At 30.9% G+C, this 19,938-nt stretch overlaps 2 protein-coding genes and 1 non-coding gene across 4 annotated transcripts; all 3 read left to right on the top strand.

The window, feature by feature from the left end:
- The first annotated feature begins 3,583 nt into the window (after positions 1–3,583).
- LOC109806537 (putative RING-H2 finger protein ATL21A) lies at positions 3,584–6,310 on the top strand. Its single transcript, XM_020368971.3, has 2 exons — positions 3,584–4,514; positions 5,744–6,310. The coding sequence occupies exons 1-2, from the start codon at positions 3,779–3,781 to the stop codon at positions 6,211–6,213; spliced, it is 1,206 nt and encodes a 401-aa protein (XP_020224560.1). The 5' UTR covers positions 3,584–3,778; the 3' UTR covers positions 6,214–6,310.
- An 850-nt stretch (positions 6,311–7,160) lies between these two features.
- Positions 7,161–7,233, top strand: TRNAA-CGC (transfer RNA alanine (anticodon CGC)). Its single transcript has one exon. It is a non-coding gene; the product is annotated as a tRNA-Ala (tRNA).
- Positions 7,234–7,270: 37 nt separating this feature from the next.
- Positions 7,271–13,732, top strand: LOC109805873 (Pentatricopeptide repeat (PPR) superfamily protein). 2 transcript variants are annotated; one of them, XR_014431804.1, is made up of 13 exons: positions 7,271–7,793; positions 7,914–8,074; positions 8,173–8,250; positions 9,026–9,105; positions 9,325–9,409; positions 10,027–10,446; positions 10,852–10,959; positions 12,269–12,336; positions 12,495–12,582; positions 12,661–12,732; positions 12,819–12,872; positions 13,296–13,494; positions 13,637–13,732. XR_014431804.1 is itself a non-coding variant. In XM_020368135.3 (12 exons), the coding sequence occupies exons 1-12, from the start codon at positions 7,394–7,396 to the stop codon at positions 13,374–13,376; spliced, it is 1,695 nt and encodes a 564-aa protein (XP_020223724.1). In that variant the 5' UTR covers positions 7,271–7,393; the 3' UTR covers positions 13,377–13,732. The 2 variants fall into 2 exon arrangements, 1 of the variants encoding a protein (XP_020223724.1); XM_020368135.3 differs by having other exon boundaries at positions 13,296–13,732.
- The last annotated feature ends 6,206 nt before the right edge of the window (positions 13,733–19,938 follow it).

Raw genomic sequence — 19,938 nt, 5'->3', positions numbered from 1 at the left:
AATTCAAAAGCAAACTTTTTATATATTTAATTTCAATTAAAAAATAATTCAATATAATCAAAAACTTGTAAAATTATGGCCCAAACATACAAATAGCCTAGTTTGGTGGATTGCAATGATTTTTATACAAGCCTAGCCCAAATTACAAAGGACAGCCCAAGATAGAAAAGTCCGGTCGCAGTATAGTATTTTGTTTTTGCTGGACCATAACCACACTCATTAAGGGTTCATTTGATATACTTAATCGAGTTAATTATCTATACATTGTTAATGTAAAAAAAAATTACATTGGCAACCAATCAGATCTGTTAATAGTATCATGTCATTTGCTTATATAATTAAATTAAAATAAAAAAATATTATTAACAGATCTGATTAGTTATCAGTGTAAAAAACTTTATACTAGTTATGTATAGATGATTAACTCATACTTAATCACCAAATACAAACTGGGAAAAAAAAATTACAACACATTCCTAATATCTCAAAGCAAAGATTTTGCTTTGACGTTTGACCAATTTCTAACTACGAAATAAACAAAGCCTTAATTTTCAATATAACTTTATTTACGTGGTTATGTTTGGGTCAGCGGTAATTAAAATAAAAATATAATGGAATGTGGTGGATTGAAATGAAATAAAATAAATATGTTCTTTTATTCTTTAGATATTTTATAATGGAATGAAAGAATAGTTTCATTTCATTGTTTGGTAAATGAACGGAATGAGATAAGTTATAATTTTTCTAATTTCCATGTTATCCTTATTTTAAATATATTATCCTTAAGAGGTTGATGATTAGGATTAAATTTGTAAAGATAAATCAGTTTTATATAATCTAAAACTTTGTTAATTAGTTTGTTTCGTCAAGTGCTCTTCAAATTTAGGGTGAAGAAAATTGGAGTCAAATAATATAATAAAATGGATCATAATCTATCATTTTTCATTATGTTTGTTTTGATAAACTAAACAACAAAACAATTCATTCTTTCATATCATTTCTCTTTGTTTCAAACTTTAACACTAATCTGAACATAGTCTATGAGCTGGGATTGGAATCTCCGATTGATACAATTTTTTTGCACTCAAATGGTTAAAATGGCATCTTTTGATAATGTAAATGATTATACTCTCCTTAAAAAAAACTCATAAATATGATTATTCTACTCTAGTTAACACATATATACTTAATATTATCAACCTTCATATAGGTCAATTACACCAATCTATAACTTTTATAGTCAGTTATGAGACTTGATAAAATCAAAAAATCAATTTGTAGGTAAGACAAATTAACCATTAATAAAATCGGAAAGGACACGAGGTACACAATATAGTCGGCAAAATAAGTTGAGCTTGGTATGCTAGTTTGAAGCTTCCCAATAAACTATGCTATTTAAACTTTAAATTTTAGGTTCGATTTACATAAAAGTCTTTTTAGTCTAATCCAATAAAGTTTGTGTCATAAATGAGTTTTAGACCGAGTTAGTTTGATGAGGTCACAAGTTACCTACTTTTTTTTATTTAAAATTTTAGTATTTTATAAGTAAAAGAGAAAGACTAGAAGTCTAAAAGTGAGAAATATGTTAAAAATTGTGTTTATTCAAATGCTAATATATCACAACAAGCACACCATATTCATGTTCATTTGGAGGAGAAAAATGAAACACATTAACACTACTTAACTTATACGAAATAAGTTGATTTTATAATTTTTGTACGACTAATTTTATTGTTATATATTGTTGCCTTATATATATATTTTATATTAATTAATGATAATTATTAAATATCTCAATATCTTTTATCCGATTTAACTAACTATCTAGCGCCAACAATGTTAAATTACAATTAATAAATTGAGATGAATTGTAATTTTATACTAGGCCGAGGCCATATATCCTTCTATACATGTAATAAATTAGCCTGCTAATCGTTTGTACAATAGAGACTATTCTCTATACAGGCAATTCTTGTTTAATGTTTGGTTTTGCACAAATTAATATATGCCTTAAAATTTAATAAAAAATCATCAAAAAATCATATAATAGAATAATAAAAAATCACATGTTTTTATATCGAAATCCCAATTTAGCAGTCAACGGCAAAGAAAAGTCAAAGCACAGAAGGAACAACACCAACATATCATAATTTATTTTTTCCTTAATTCTATTTGCAGCGCCAACCCAAATCCCTCAATTGATGCAACTTCAAGAGTAAAAGATCAGTATGAAAATCAATTTTACGCAACAGAAGATGAAGTAGTGCTCCTTACAAACAAACTCTTTCATATTCTTTCAAAAAGTTGTACAAATTATACTTACAAAAGAATTATTCTTCTGAGGTTTTTCCATTTTTTTAACACCTAACACAACATACAAAAAAAATATCAATTAGAGAATTGGAGCAATAATACATATATATATATATATATGAAAATGAGGGAAGAACATATTGAAAAACAAAAAAAGATCAAAACAAGATCAAATATTATTTGGAGTATTTCTTCTGCATTTTTGATTAGGTTCATGTTAACCCGAATACCAAGCTTGGGTATCAGTAGAACAATTCCCGGTGTAAAGGCTTGAAATATTGAAGTTTGACCAAAGTGGCAAGTTAATTGCAATATGCAAGCTTATTAGGGTTTGAAAAAAGAATAAAAGAGTGTGAAGATGTACCTATTTTGAGTTCAACAGAGAGTACAAAATACGTTTGCTGAGGTAAGTATTGTGTAGTTCTTTTCTTTACATGTGAACTTGAATAGGAGGGTGTTTGGTGGGTGAATAGACTTGATGAACTACTAAATAATTATATATTATTTAAATATATGTATATTATTTTATTTTATACATTTTTAACTAAATCTTTCCTCTAACCAGTTTATTATGGTTTTCAAACTTCTATTCAAAACACGTACTAAATATTTGTTTATGAAATAAAAATCTAATTATTGAAAAGTTGGTGCAATGCGTGAATAGTCCAACTAATATGATTGGACCATTCTTTTAATCAGCTTAACTTTACCACAGTCAAAACGATCCATCCGATGAGTTGCCGTGTCCATTTGGGGTTGATAAGAAGATTCATTTTGCTTGTTTACCAAAAAAAATATTCTACAAAATTCGGTGTTTTAAGCCTTTTATTCATAACTTAAAGTTTAAATTATGTAAAAACAATATATATGTTGTTAGATCATAGTCAATCATTCATCTCTTTTAAAATTTGTAATAAGTTTACAGATTGATTATTTTATTTTAATGTAAGTTTATATAGAACAATATAAAACACAAAGAAAGACATAATTAGAATGGAAATTAAAAATTAAAAATTATAATATAATATCAAATTCTCTTGTGAGATTTAGTCAATGTGAAATGCAATCCTGATTAACTTGAGGAGTTGTTGTGACACTCGGTACATTTGTAGTTTAAGTCTGAAAAATGAGTAATTAATATTTTGTTAAGTTTGGGTTTGGTCTTTTATTTCCGTTACCTTGTTTACAAATGGTAGGTGAAGGAAGGTGAAGCAGTGAATCTGAAAGCCACTTGAAGTTTGTGGTGAGAAGCGACTCCAGCACTGCTTTTTAATATTTATCATTTGTCACTTTCCATTGGTCAATGAGAATGCCACGCAAGTACGCTGGTTATTCTATTCTCTGAATTGACCATTGTTGACAATCACATTAAAGAAAATTGACTAGGGGCCTGCCCCCATTTCCACTTCTCTTTTACAATACCAAAAAGAGAACCCCTCCCAACACTTTGCATTCACAAATCACAATGGCCCCCTCAGCCATGGTATGTGCTCTATGTCTCTTCCTTTTCCACCTCCAAACCACAAGAGCAAACAAAGCAGTTACCTGCAACAGCTTAAGATGCGGCGATGTAGATATCCAGTTTCCCTTCGGTTTGAAAGGTTCGAGCCAAAGCCCTCGCTGCTGGTATTACCCCAACCCCACTTTCCAACTCTCGTGCCTCAACGCCACAAAAACAATCCTCACCCTCCCACGTTTCGGGAACCTAATCGTCAACAGCATCGATTACGAAACCCAAACCATCCGAGTCAACGACCCTAACGGCTGCCTCCCCAAACGCTTCTTGCAAAAGTGGAACCTTTCGGATTCGCCTTTTATTCTGAACCCCATGATTTACGGAACCAATCCCTACAACCTCACTTTCCTGCGTTGCCCCTCCAACGTTACGGACTCCTCTCAATTCCCGTTACTGCCGATTTCCTGCCTTAGCGACAACAGAAACTACTCCGTGGTGGTTTCGTGGTCACCCCCTGTTGTGTCTTCACCCATGATGTCTCAACGGTGCGAGCTTCTGACGAGGGCTCTTGTCCCTATTCCCATGATGGACATGCCCATGTGGCCCTTCTGGCCCGATCTCAACATCGACCTTCAGTTGGTCTGGACTCAGCCCAGAGAATGTAGGGACTGTGCTGTTACTGCCCAACGTTGTGGCTTCTCTAAAACCCTTCAACTTGCCTGCTTCCCTAGGGACTCCAACAAAGGTATTTTTTTTTTTTTTTCTATTCAATTTTATTTTCTTTTTTTCGTTATGTGGATGTGGTTAAACTCCAACAACATGCGACGATGACGTTTTTCTGAATGGTTGAGGTGGTTTGTGGTTTGGTGAGGCGTCGCGTCGCGATTGGGGAAACAAATAAGAATCACTACGTCAACTTCGGGTTTAATGCTAACTTAAGAAATGAACGGATGTGCTAGAAGTTGACATTTCGATGCTTTCCTACTTTTGAAAAATGTAAATAGTGCATTTGTACTTCCAAAGAAACATTTTAATTAAGTTTTAAGTAACGAAATGTCTGGTTGGAGTCGGAGTGATTGAATTTCCTTGTTTGTTGCCTAACTTCAAACGACCGAGTCTTTTTTTGTCCAACTTTAAATAGCGATTTTTTATTTTATTTTTTATTTTTTTTATGGAAATGGGGTGAGGGAACCAGTTTGATCAAAGTTTGGTATGCGTTATGGGTATTTACTTGATCTATATTTTCTGTGGGTGGTTGTGACCGTGTGAGTTTTTTTTTTTTTTTTTTAGGATAGAGTTAGGTGATTGGCACTTTCAATTGTGTGAAAATGGGCTATGGGCATCATTTGAAAAATAAATTAGGACAGTTGGCACGTACACATGGATAGTTGTTGAATAATAGAACTATAAAAACATGATTTATGACAAGTAGCACAATAGGACAAACAATGAGAAGAATTAGATATGGGTTAGTTTCTTTCAAGGCGTGAGACATGCATTGCAACCGCCTTGGATTATAAAATATGGTTAGTAAATTGTCAAGGTTTGAGCATTTTCAGCAAAGTGTGATGAGTTTGGATCCAAATCATACTAAATTTTTAAATAGATATTTATAATTTTTTTCAGTAAAACTTTAATATATTTTTAAACAAATTCTTATGGATGGGTTCACATAAAATCTCATAACTATATTATTATTTAACGTACAATCAATGTTATTTTTATGGATATTTAAAATCGATATTTATGATTCAATTATTAAGTTTTGAGTAAACAATAATTTACTTTAAAATGCAAACTATATACACTTTTACTTTCCTTAAAAAAGCCTAGTAATTTACTAAAGGCATTTAATTCAATTGTTAGGTAGGTCATGAGTTAATTTTGTTAAAGATTGATTGAAAGAGAAAAGCCCTTAAGAGTTAAGAGTGATATCTGTCGAGTTAACAGTTGATTTATTTACATATGATACAGGTCTTTCAAGAAGTGCGAGATATGGGTTAGCCATAGGAGTGGGAATCCCTGGACTGTTGTGTCTAATAGGGGTTTCATGCTATATCTGCGGTAAGGTTCGGATGTTAACCGAACGGCGAGGGAGCAGAGATTTTCCGGTGACAATTTCCCTTGAGCCCGTTCCTTTTGTAATGGGCCTGGACGGTGCCACAATTGAAAAGTATCCGAAAACCCTGATTGGGGAGAGTGGGCGCTTATTGAAGCCCAATGACAACACGTGCGCAATATGCCTCTCCGAATATGAACCCAAAGAGACGTTGAGGAGCATCCCCGAATGCAACCATTATTTTCATGCTGATTGCATAGACGAGTGGCTCAAATTGAATGCCACCTGTCCTCTCTGCAGGAATTCCCCTGACCCATCTTCCACTCTTTCTTTTTCTTCCTTCTCTCCCACTTCCTCATTGCACTCTCCTCACTCTTCACAATAGATACTCTTTTTCATCAACAATCAATGCCTCTTTTACGCAATTTTTATTTTTATTTTTTCTCTTCAAACATAATAAATAAGCTTCCTATTACTAGTACTATTTTTAACTTATGGACCCACAAAAATATATGAAAAACAAAATAAAACAGATCAAGTAACTAATTGTGTCTCTTTATATACGTTGAACTCACTAATTGCAATAAGCCTCAATTTAATAAATCTTTATTAAACGATGACTTATTTATTTTGGACTCATGTGACCCATTTCACAATACTCTGTTCTTTAAATATTAATATTTTAAAAGTATGTCAAATATACAACATAAATATTTCTTGTCTGTAACTATAATTTATTATAAATAAATATTTTTTAATATGTAAATTACTTAAATAATACTTGTATAAAAAATTACACAACAATTTAACTAAGAAAGAAAAGAGAGAGAAAAAATTAAAAGAATAAATACTGTGTCACGGAGTAATAAATACAAAACTATTGTTGTGCAAATTATTGTATATTTTTATCAGCCGTATAAATTATTTTATGGATTATTACATGTGTATTATATCTCTATAAACTATATTAAAATTAAAACTGATATTCATAATAAATAAATATTTTAAGCATATGAAATATATTTTATACTTATAATAAGTAATTTATTCAATAATATAAGATTATTTTTAATTATCAAAATTTATTTTAGTTAAATAGTAAAATTTAATTAAAAAACAAACAAAAAATATATATATATAAAATCATATGAATATTTTCGTAAAAAAAAACTTAATTAAATAAATAACTCTTAAAATTGATTTCAAATTAAATATTTACTTCAGTCTAAGTTATATTTAGAGAGAATTAGTTTATTTACAGAGAAATTTGTTTATTTTGTTTCTACTAAAACAAGTTGCATAATATTGAGATGCTTAGATTAAAATCGATGTGGGGGTGTAGCTCATATGGTAGAGCGCTCGCTTCGCATGCGAGAGGCACGGGGTTCGATTCCCCGCACCTCCACTTGCTTTTGTTTTAGAAAAAAACACCAATATTATCTTATCCAGTCTGAGCAGTGAGTGAAATTAGATGGACCTCTGATTCCTCATCTCTCCCTTTCCCTCCGCGATGCAATAGCTACTCTCGGACTCTGCCGCCATACAAACCAATTCAACTTTCTGCTATGACTCTAAACCTTTGCACTCCATGTTTCTCTCGCCTACTCCACCACCCTTCTTCTTCACTCCCCAACCACACCCCTTACCCCTCTCTATTCTTCTTTACTTCCTCACTCCACAACCAATCCAGGTTCCCAAACGCCAAAGCCTCCGTCAGTGAGAGCCACAATGAAACCTCCGACCACACCGCTGCCGACCTACTGGACCACCAACTTCTCCTCCGAATCGCCGCAAACGCCAAAGACGCCGTCGAAGCCTTGCAGATGATCGCCCAAAACTCTTCCCGAAACGACGGCGTCGTTTCCACCTCTGATTGCTGCTCCATTATAACCGCCGCGCTTAACCGCAACAATCCGCAACTCGCTCTCTCCATTTTCTACGCCATGCGCGCCAGTTTTCAACAAGGTTATTTTTCTCCGCAGCTTGCTCGTGTGTGTGTGTCTGTGTGCACGTGCATGTTGTGTTAGGTTTAATTATTGCTACGATTTAATAACGCGTTTGTTTGTGTTCTGTGACTGTGAGTAGTTGGCGAGACTGGTCCTTTGGTTGAGAGATGGAAGTGGTCAAGGCCAAATGCACATGTTTACATGTTGTTGATTCAGGGTTTAGCTGCGGTGTTGAGGGTTTCTGACGCTCTTAGGGTCATTAAGTATATTTGTGAGGTTGGCGTTTCTCCTGGTGAGGAGGTATGGTAATGTTTGCATTACGTTGAATTGAATCACTATGCATATACGTTGTGATGGATTATGTGAGGTTTCAATGTTAACATTTTTGGTTGTTGCAGGTTCCTTTTGGGAAGATAGTGAAGTGTCCTAGTTGTCGGATTGCTGTGGGTGTTGCACAGCCACAACAAGGTATTCAGGTATTCCCGTGCCTATGCAGAACTGTAATTCTATTATTACTTTGATTATTTATGTACTTTACTGATCCCTGTCTCTGTGGGCACCTTCATATTTTGAAATTTAATAAATCCTAGTCGTTGGAATAACTCAATGACGGATATGCTTGTGGTTCAATATTCATTTAGTCATTTAGTGTGCTAATTAATTTAGTATATTCCCCTCTCTCTTTGGGTCTGGTCCCCTTGGGCATTGATAACATGATAACTCAACTACGACATTGCCAAACATCAATTCCTTTCTTGGTATGCTGATATTGACTCAACTTATGACAAGTGCACCTTGTAAAGAGGATAAGTTAATGTTCAATTTTGTTGATTGGAGACTAATTATGAAAAGGCAGTCTCAAACTCATTGGACTTTAGATTTATTCCACCATTTACTCTCTTTCATTTTGCTTCAAAGTTCCTGAGTGTAAGTTTTGATACACTAAGAGTATTAGACATTTTTTGTCTTATTCATGAATTCCTTGATGGGATGTTTCCAATGAGGGTTAATATTTAGTGTGTGAAGAATTAGAAATGAGTTGCTCATGTTAAGTGCGAAGTAATTTTCTGCTATGGTCTTTTGTTGAGATTCATGAAGCTATCTTTTTATTGGTTCTCTGAGACATCTATTTTTAAATGAAACACTGAGTAGGTCTCTACTCTCTTGTGATTTTCTCTAAGTATTTACCACTACTAAATTGTTTATGATTATATGGTAGTTTTAAGGTCAATAAAAACATTTCTGCTGCAGATAGTATCTTGTGCAAAGTGTCGCTACCAATACGAACTTGTTTCAGGTGACATAGTCAGTATTGAATCAGAAGAAATCAGGTTGGTTTATCATATCATTCTATTATTTTCTTACATCACTTCACGTAACAAAAAAAAATCCCTGTGGGAAGCACCATACATAAGTTGTTCCAGTGTTTGCTTTTCCCTCTTTATTTTGTTGTAACCAATGCTTGTCTTTTTGGTAATACAATATGTATGTGTATGGTGTTGATCATGGAGTATTCACTTTTTCTAAGGATCTCCTCCTGCCGAACGCAGCATGGACATTACCGCATGGGAAAGGGGGTTAAGATTACTGAAACTGATGAAGCAAAGCATTCCTGCTGCTGTTCACTCTATTGTGGTATGCACTCCCCACTCACCTTTGACATCTGATTGTTAGGTTGGCTTCTGATTAATAGTTTTAATTGAGAACCTTTATAAAACTTGTGTCAAAGTTGAATAGTCAGTAGTGAGAAGCGAGTGAAAGAAAGGAATACCTTTACATTTTGATGCATAAAGTTTTTTCAGACCTCTACTTTTATATTTTTACAAATACATGCCAATCCTTCTAGTAGTAGAAGATTTCATTGCAAAATGAAAATATATAATTCTGACCTTTTAAAATATAATATCTATATGCCAATGTTGATTCCTTCTATTAAATGTTGGAAATAATTCTGCTGTGATAACTCCTCAGCCAGGCCTCATTGGACGTACCTGCACTGGTAAATGTTTCTTTCCCAGCTTTAACTCATTTCAGCATTTCTTGTGTTTATATAATTTATACAATGTTATAAGGCTGTTTCAATTTCTTGTTTTCTTTTGTATGATTACCAATTCACATGTTGATTGATCCGTTCAGCTTGTTGATTTGTTCCACAAGTGAATATATTTTAGTTAGTTATGTTTTTTGGAAATGGTCTCAGAGATTTGAAAGACTAGTGCTTAACATCTATCCTTTCTTTTCCTTCCCTTTAGGTGCAGACCCCTTCTGGTCTGGCTCGCACTCATAGATTTGCAACTGAAACAGTTGATCTGCCAGCACAAGAAGGGGAAAGGGTAACTGTTGCTGTGGCAGCTCCATCAAATGTATATAGAAAGGCTGGCCCTTTTAAATTCAGTCCAAGGGCCCCTGATTTCTATCCAGGTGAGGCTATGTGCATAACAAACCACAAAGATGGGCGGGAATCACTGCTGTTAAGAGCCCCAAGAAAAGAAGAAAATTCATCATTACTCAAACCCTCCCTCATCTTTCCACTTCTAGCTTTTTTGGCCACCGGTGATGCTGCCTCTGGACTTATTGACCCCAGTCTTCCCCAATTGGTATCAGTTGTTGCAGTTTCAACTCTTGTTGTTGGATCTACATTGAACACTGTTGTTCTTCCTCAATTTAACCAGGTACTAATACTATAGTTAATTTATCAGTTTTTTTCCTATTGAGGGAGGCTCATTTATCTTCCGTTCACCCCATCAATTTTAATTCTCAAAAGAACCAATTTTCTGTTACCATATAATTTTGTTTTTCCTATCAAAAACTAATTCGGAAGAAATAGTTGTTTCTTCAGTCGCCACTATCAGTGATTTGAATTTCCTTTTCATGGGCCCCATAAAAATAACTCCTATTCACAACCAAGAAGGGTTTGTACATTGTTTTATTATTGCACATCCTTGACATTTAATGCAAGAAATAGGAAAAAATAAGATTCTTATAATTCCTTTCCTATTATGACCTGCTGGCCCCCTTATTCACTGCTCACATATGAAAGATATAATAAGTTCATCTTCATTTATTTATGGTTACAGCTTCCACAGAAGTCAGTAGAAGCAATTGCGATCAAACAACAACTTTTATCTCAATATGATGTTCTTCAGTCTCGCATCAACGACCTAAAAGAAGCTGCTGAAAAAGAGGTGTGCTACTTGCATGATTTATGATTAGCAAGATGATATTGACCTTTATTTACTTATTTTTGAAGGGCAAAAGGGTTATGCCTCCTTTATAATATTTTTACAGTTTATCTACCCTAATTTTCCACCCACTTATAATCACAGTAATACTAAACCAAGTTCATCATTGAAGGGGAGGGAAAGCTGTAGTGTGCTTGGCCTCAGACATGAACTGTCATACTAACAAAGTACACCTTGGGTTGAGTTCCATTTAATAAATGTTGCACTGTTTAAGACAAAAATTGAAAAGATTTTAATAATCCAGTCCCTTAACTAACGTTCAAAATACCCTTCATTTAATTGAGATTCTATTTCCAATGACTTTATTTTTTATATCAAATTTCGATGAAGGATAATTTAGGAAAAAATATTTTTCAAAATAAGATTAGTAAAACTAAATTATGTTAACTAACTTTCTTCATTAGAGGATAAATTAGTTAATTTTGCTTATATCTGAGTCAGGGGGAATACTTTGTAGAAAAGTCCACCTAATTCAAATGAATGCAATAATTCCATAATTGAATTGAGGATTTAAATTATATAGGCTAAGTTGTACTTTTGGTCCTCTTATAATATTCAATCCACAGTATTAGTCTCTCAATTTTTAATTCCATGATTTTGTAAAAATCTGCTATTTTGGTTTAATTGTTAAATATTCATTATTTGATCGTTAAAATTGCAACATTGACCATGACTTGAGGATAAGTAAATAATGTGACGATTAATATTTAATAATATTTAAGTTAAATTACACTTTCAATCCTCATTTTTATCCTGTAGAAGTGGTAAAAAGAGATGAAAATATGGTAAAATTGAGACCAAAAGTGCTATTTTATAATGTCATGTACTTAATGTTATATCTTGATCAATGTTATAATATTAATGATTAATGATTTAATGAATGAAAAAACATATCTGTTGGACTAAAATTACAGGTTTTACAAAATTGGGAGACTATTTTGTTTTTATAAAAAAATTAGAAAAATTGGGAGATTATAATCATGGAATTAAAAATTGGAGGACCAAAATCACATATTAAATATTATAGGGGATTAAAAATGCAATTTAGTCAATTATATTCTAATAACCTAGTTATTAGTTTTGTATATTCTGGAAATTATATGCACAAATTTCATTGGTTATATTTCTCATATTCCCAGGATGAGATTTTCGGAGTGAGATTGTATGAAAGTCATTTTTAAAGATGATAGTTTATTTCCTCTTCTCAGGAAATATAGCTTGAGATATATAAATCTGATTTATACTTTTGTAGATTTGGATGTTAGCTCGAATGTGCCAACTTGAGAACAAAATTTCAGCTGTTGGAGAACCTGCTTATCGGTGAATTGCTATAACATAATACATCTCTGTTTCTAAAAATAATAATTTTCCCATCATGATCGTTTATTTTAACGTCCTTAAGTGTTTTTACTTTTCTTTTTTTGGGTCTTTACTCCTCTTTGTTCTAAGATACCATTTATCATTTTATTTATTTCCAGGACTCGGAGAAGTAAAGTCAAAAGGGTGAGAGAGAGCTTGCAAAACTCCCTCAGGGGACGGATTGAATTGATTGACAGCTATGCTAGGGTATGCTTTCTCCGATATTGCTTTTGCATACTTAATTCAGTAAATGTATGTCATAGGCTCATAGCGCTCTTTGGTCAGATTTCCTCAATGATTGAAATCGAAGTGGAGATGGAGACTGAAGTTCTTGCTGCTGAAACTGCTAGTAATGTGGTAAACTACTTAATCATCTATTCATTTTGGGTCATGATATCTTGCTATAACAAGCTTTTACTTAGCTCAGGGTTCATGTTTTGCAGGATAGTATCAAAGAACAGATAGAGCAAATCATGGAGCTTGAAAATTTGGAGGAGGTATTTTTTTTTTTTTTAAATTCAAACCTATTACTTGGCCTTGTAGTTATGAATATGGCTTGTACTTTCTTTTGCAAAAGCTCAAAAATATTCCTCCCCGAATTATAATAAACTTAGACTAGGAAGTAGAAAGCCTTACATTGAAACTATTTCTATCGTAGTTTTGTTTTTTGACAATTGAATAGATAAATATCATTCTTCCTACTCACTACCAAGTATGGGATTAAACGCCCCAGATGTGTTGACCTTTATGATAAATGAAAACAATCATATTCTGTAGTGTCAATGTAATCATAATTAAAACAGGTTGGTTCTTATCAGGACGTTTAATGTGGTAAATGGTAATCACAATTTAGTCCTTTTTAGCGTTGGGGACTTTGTTTTGTTTTTAACAGAAAGTGTTTTCATTTTACCCTGATGCAGAGATGGAAAATACAAGCAGAAGCCAATGATGAAGCTGAAAGACTTCTTAGTTCTCAGCCCATGCCTTTGGACGAAGTTTAAAGATGTATGGATGCATCTGGTTCGCACTACTGTATCAATAGTCAAGCTTCACCTCCCAGCTCAATGGTATTTTCTACTGACCAAAAACAGCAACATCCAATCACCTGTCTTTTAGCAGGCAAGTTTTGAAATTTTGGTATCTTAGAACAATCACCATTATGTTACCCATAAGGTTTACAAAGTATATGATTATAAATATGATACTATGTGGCATCTAATGCAAATATTTGTTGCCACTGAACCGTGAACCGTCCTCGCAGATCTCAAAGTCAATGGTAGATACCAGCAATGTGGTGTAAATTCGTTGTTAACTTCTTGGTAATATTTTATTAAGGCTTATGAAATATTATTTGTCATTATTGTTCACTTTTTCATAATCGATCCCAAGTCTAAATTGGAAGACCAATACTTCCGAACGGCTGTTGTCCATACTCTTTGGATGTTTTAGGTTTGTTTCTTAAAATATTTTTTGAATTTTTATATAAATTTCAGTGGAATATTATAATGATTAAATATGATGGCATTATATTGATATTTTTATACTACGTCAAGTTGTTTTGTGTTAATCTATTAAATTATATAAAGGGAATATCTATTTCAATAAATGTTTTGGTCTTTATTTTTATATGAACTATTTTATCTCCTTTTGTTTTACTCATAATTCTAAATCACTTTTTTTTTTCAGTGATTTTTTTATTTTATTGATGTTTTTCTCTTTATTTTATTCATAAATCTAAATAGTATTTGTTATTATTGTTCTTTCAATGTCTTTTTCTCTAGTATTAATAAAAAGGGCAAACCAATGTAGCCACAAGGTTAATATTTGTTGTAATGTGATAACACAAGGTTGTGGTCAAAAAATTTTCCTATAATTAATATCTGTGCCAATGGTCAACTCTGAACATGTATATTTTTTCCTTGGTGATGTGCGTGAATAAGCCTTATATCATCTAACAAAAACTGTTGCATCTCCTAGCGTACATGGGATAATGGAAGCTTCGCAAGCAGAATCAATCGGGGAATGGTGAGCCATAATGCGCCATCTAACAACAAAACCTGAGCAAAGAATCGTACCTTAAAATAGAAAATGGAGCCTTCGAAGGTTTAACAAAGAGAATCAAGCCTTCAAAATTGAACGAGAGATGATGTCTTCAAACCGAGAAGAGAATTGTTCCTTCAAAGGAAAATAAATAAATAAAAATGAGCCCTAATGTGCGTCTCACACAAAGCATTAGTCGCACGCCTCAACGGCTAAAATTTATTGTCATTTTAGGTATGAAAAAATTATCTCTCCAATGGACTCACAATTGGTCTCACTGTTGCAAGCTTGCACAGTCTGCAGACTCCACAAGTTTAACCAAAGCTTACAAGAAAATAATTTTGTTTAATTGTTTGGCTCTATTCACTTGAGCAGACTCGTAATCTCGTATGATTTTATGAGTTAAATCGAGAGAGTTCGACAATCATGGATATAATCTTTGTTGAGAAGTGTATAGAGGAAATAAATTGGAAACTAGAGATGTCATATTTATTTTTGAAAGTACAAGAAGACTCACATTTAAGTAGAAGTAGAGCACATGTTATGCAAGTTAGATGCATTTTTCTCACCTTAAAGGTAAAAATTGAAGACCTTACTTTACTATTAGTTTGCTTGAATCTTGTCGTGAGAACATACATGTTAAGATATTAAATGTGTTTATATTTTATTTAACATTTAGTTATTTACTTTATAAGATAAGAAGATATTTTTCAACAAAAAAAAAAGGATTGAAAAAATATTTTTAAAATGTGTTAATAATGTCTCTCCATTGTGATTTTTAATGTAATCTCACTGTAATTTTTTTAATAAAGATTATTTATTGATTACTTAATGAATGGCTTTAAGACACTTATTAGTAGGATCTTATAAAATAATCGAAGGATTAATGGGAGGATATTAGAAGGCATAACATGGTTAATTGCTGTAAAAAAGCATGATTAATTCCTTAAATATGAAATTATCATTCCATTAAAGATGTATGGAGTAAAAGTTTTCTCTTATTTTTCACTTACTACCAACGGCACAAAAATAAATCAGATTACTCCTCTAAAAATTAACATTCTATTAGTTTCCAACCAAATATAGCCCAAAAGAAAATCAAATGATTATTATTAGTATGTTACTTAAGCATATTATTAAAAGTTTGATTGCTGCGCATGTTTAATGAGAAAAATTTACTTAGGAGAGACAAAATTTTCTTCAATAATTTTTATCTTTTGAAAGGAACTAATCTTTGACCATTAACCGAAAAATATCTTTAATGAAAAAAACGTATGTTACTTCTAAAAATGGTGTAATGATATCTATGCATGTTTATATATTTTAAACACTTTAGCAACAATTATATTTTTTTTCTTCTTATTGTATTATATGACTTGTTTTCTAAATATTAATAGAATTTGGTGTCCACCTAAGTTTTCCTATAAAGTCAGAAACGATGCCCTGAGTCCTCTGCTTTTGGTGGGTTTGGTCATCAAAATTAGGCATAGAAATTAGAAAGAGCCGAGAGCAGTAAACCTGGCATCTCCTAACAAGTAACAAAACAAAGAACAGGGCCAGTTCAAATACAATTCATTTATGCAATTATTCACAATCAACTGTTCCCTCACAGATATTTCCCTTATAATAAATTATCTAACAAACATATTCTGAATTTTATAACGTCGGTGGGTTGTCCATTTTCCAAGCTCTGATTCCCTTTTTTCTCTTCAAACATGAATTACCCATTCCCTTTTGTCCCAAAACTAATTGTTTAATAAACTAGTAAAGGTTGGGGTAAAAAAAAAACTAGTAAAACTCAATTTTCTCGTAATTTATTATAGCATTTTAATTTTTTTACTGCCGTTTCTTCTTCTTCTACTTTTTTTTTTTTATAAAAATCAAGTACATGCATGAATGTTAATGGAATTGATTTACTCACTTATTATTTTTTTCTTTTAAAACTAAGATAATTACAGATATTTTCTATTTGAGTAAACAAAAAATTACATGAAAATAGAATTAACTTCTAATTTCTTCGATATTTCGATTGTACTAAACAAAGAGTATAAAAACTAGTATGACTATGTTATAAATATTTTCAATTTAAATAAAATTGTTTTGAGTGAAAAATACTTGTATGATTTAGGCAAAAGAATCATTTAATTATTTACATTATTGAATTAATCATACTAAATGTCATGTTAATTATGTTATTCTCCATCATTAATCTAAGGGTAAGATAGGATTCCCCAAATTGAAATATTATGAATTTACCATGATTACCACCATTGGTCAAATTTCAATGTAATGATTGTTGAGATGATTCCATGTCTTATGAGTGTTGTTTATTTTCATTTTTATTCCTTTTTCTGGCTGTCCTTGTCGGTGCTTTTGTTTTGCTCCCAAAGACTTGATAGATTAACGGGTACTTCAGATTCTGATTCCATGTTCTCTATTTTAGTTTAGATACCAAGGCACAAGTTCAAGGAGCAGAGATGGTTGGTCCTACAAGCCTACAACGATAAAGCTAAAAATTTAAAGTTTCAACCTTACCTAAAAGAGAACTCAAAGAGTCAAAGGAGACAGTTGGCGTACGATGATTGCAGTGTGTGTGGCTCCTCCAAGGATACAGAACAAGGTCCTTACTTTTTTCCAATCAGGAAATCATAAAAATTCAAATGATAAACATAATAAATTATACAACACATTCAATTTGGATTTTTTTCCTTTTCAAATAATACTGCGTAAAATAATTTAAAAAAAAAAACTAAATGAAATCAAATGAGCTAGTATTAAAAAAAGTATAGTTTTATAAAAATGATTATATAATGTTATTTTTTATTATCTAGCATACTAATCAACTTCTATATTAACATTTTTTTTATAGATTTGATATGAATATTATACATTAGTACTTATTTTTTGAATTGAATGGGTTAAAAACTTCAATAAAGATCAATTAAAAATTATGAGAGAAAAAAATAGAGGTCATATCAACCTATACACATACAATAAATAAAGCTAAAACAACATAAAAAATTTACAAATCTTTATTGAGAAATATTTCAAAATAAGCTAAATTGTATATAACTTGTTTGGTTTCACACAAAAGCATGAAACCACTATAAACAACCATTAACAATCATAAACGATTTAATACTTTGAACTAGTTGAGCGCAAGGATGATCAAAATTACAATCACCCTAAAAAAAGCCTAACAACAGTCAACAAATCTATCTCGATCGACAATAACATTTCTAAAACTTTTATTCCAAACAATATTAATTCTAATATAGATCGTTCACAACTCAGCATGTAAAATAAGACAAAAGTTAATATTGACAGCAAAAGCAAAAGAAATCACTCTCTTATGATTGCGAAAAACTCTTCCAACAGCTAACTTCAAGTCATCTAAACTCATAGAAGTGTCACAGTTCAATTTCTGGATGAATATAATGTGTACAAGTACATTATTATTTTAAGCCTACACAATTACCTTTGTGTGTTGGATGTGCATTTATTTAACAATATATTTAATGATTGTTTTTAAATTTATATGAATGAGAGGTTTATTATAGTCCCTCACCTTAAAAATCACCAAAACAATATTTATTTTTAATATATATATTTATTTTACATTAATCTCCTTTTTTTATAACGATTTCGCTATAAGTTTAAATTTCAACTAATATTTTATTATATATATTTATAATTAATAATTAATTATGTATATAAATCAATATTATGTTATAATATATAAATTATATTTAAAATTAGTATATAAAAATATTTTCAAACATATAAGTTATATTTTAAATTTGTGATAAATAGTTTGTATCATAACAAAGTTTTATCTTTATTTTTTGATAATTTATTTTAAATATTATTATTTTAATTAATAAATATTTATGATAAATAAAAATTAAATTAGATAAAAAGTTAAAAAAATTCTTACAAACTCGTTGAATTTTTTTTCTTCTAAAAACTAATTTTGCGAAAGATAAATTTTTTTGTTTAATATATATGAGTTCATATTAATAATTTAAAAAAAATAAAATTCAATTTAAAAATAAATATAAAAGGATAGATTGAAAAGATAAGAAGATATTTTTAAAAAAAATATTATTGTTAAAGAAAAACTATAAATAAAAAATACTTTCGACAAAGGAAATATGACTTCTAATTTATATAAAGACGACTTCTAAATTGAATATGATCTTTTTTAAATAAATTGTCAATAATTAAAAAAAAATGAGTTTTATTATAAATATAATTTATTTGTTTAAAAATATTTATTAATTAATTTTTTCGTTAAAATACTATTTATATATTAAAAATATTTATTATAAATTTTATTTATATAAAGATAAATATTAATTATATAAAGTGTATATATATATATATATTAATTATAATTTCTTTTCTTGTATTACTTATAAAAGTGATAAAATGGGACGGAAGAAGCTAAAAATACAAGTAATTGTACTCGAATTAGATAAAGAATCTCTTCAAAATTAAAGAAAGATGTGTGTATCAAGAAGAATAGAGAAAAGATTCAAATTTGTTTACACAAATTTTTATCATTATTAAAACTAATACGACGTATTATATAAAGAAAAATTCTATGATGAAGCAATGATATAAGTGGTTTGCGGATAAATAGAAAAATGAAGTATAGAGTTAGGTGAGTCACATGCTTTGAATGATTTTGAAGCATTAGATATATTACTTAAATTTGAATGGTTGAGATTTTATTAATTCAATTAGCTAAATCACCCTTTTTATAAAATTGTCTCTTAATCATTGTAGATGTAACTGGACTGGTTTAGGGTTCCTTTTCTCGAGTGTGGTGATGAAAACTGATGAAGTGATTCTGCAGGTGACGAAGTGAGAGTATTGGTTAGTTTGGCATGATGAATCATTGGTTGTGTAGGTGGTGCCTATATATGGATGTAATGTGTCGTGTAAAATTGAGTGTGTATTTGGTTCAAATTTTTAATGTGATAAATCACGTTAGAATGAAAATTATTAGTTATAAATTTTACGTTTTAAATATAATTTTTATTCTAAATTACATTTTGAACGTATAACCAAACATACACCAAATGGATCCTCCGATCTGGGTTTTGTTGGTGCTAAATTCATGTGAAGGAGTCAAGTTGGTTTGAATAATCTCTTTGTCGGATTCAATCAGAACACACAACAGCACAACACACTCCACAATGTCTTGACGATCACTGAAACATTTAACTCGCAATTGTCTTGCTTCGTCATGGGAAATTCTAAGTCCCTCGTTGGCACACCTCATGCTGATAAGTGATAACCTTTCGCTGAAAAAATAGTAACCTTAATAAATTTAATTCTTTTTTATTATTTACTATTATCATAAGATATTTAAGTAATTGTAAGTTCCGAAAATTGAATACAATAAAATTTAAAATTATGAAATATTTATTAAAAAATATTATAAAATAAATTATTGAATGTATGGAAATGAGATAATGAAAGTAAAAGATCATCCAGATATCGCCGGTCTAAAAA

This window comes from Cajanus cajan, chromosome 2 (assembly GCF_000230855.2).
Source record: "Cajanus cajan strain Asha chromosome 2, NIPB_CcT2T_4, whole genome shotgun sequence".
NCBI lineage: Eukaryota > Viridiplantae > Streptophyta > Magnoliopsida > Fabales > Fabaceae > Cajanus > Cajanus cajan.
This window is presented reverse-complemented; position numbering and strand designations above follow the sequence as displayed.

Bases quoted from the DNA above. Each gene is read 5' to 3' on its own strand.
- LOC109806537 (XM_020368971.3), top strand. From the start codon at position 3,779: ATGGCCCCCTCAGCCATGGTATGTGCTCTATGTCTCTTCCTTTTCCAC. The intron at 4,515-5,743 runs GTATTTTTTTTT...CATATGATACAG, and splicing joins CCCTAGGGACTCCAACAAAG to GTCTTTCAAGAAGTGCGAGA.
- LOC109805873 (XM_020368135.3), top strand. From the start codon at position 7,394: ATGACTCTAAACCTTTGCACTCCATGTTTCTCTCGCCTACTCCACCAC. The intron at 7,794-7,913 runs GTTATTTTTCTC...GACTGTGAGTAG, and splicing joins GCGCGCCAGTTTTCAACAAG to TTGGCGAGACTGGTCCTTTG. The intron at 8,251-9,025 runs GTATTCCCGTGC...TTTCTGCTGCAG, and splicing joins AGCCACAACAAGGTATTCAG to ATAGTATCTTGTGCAAAGTG.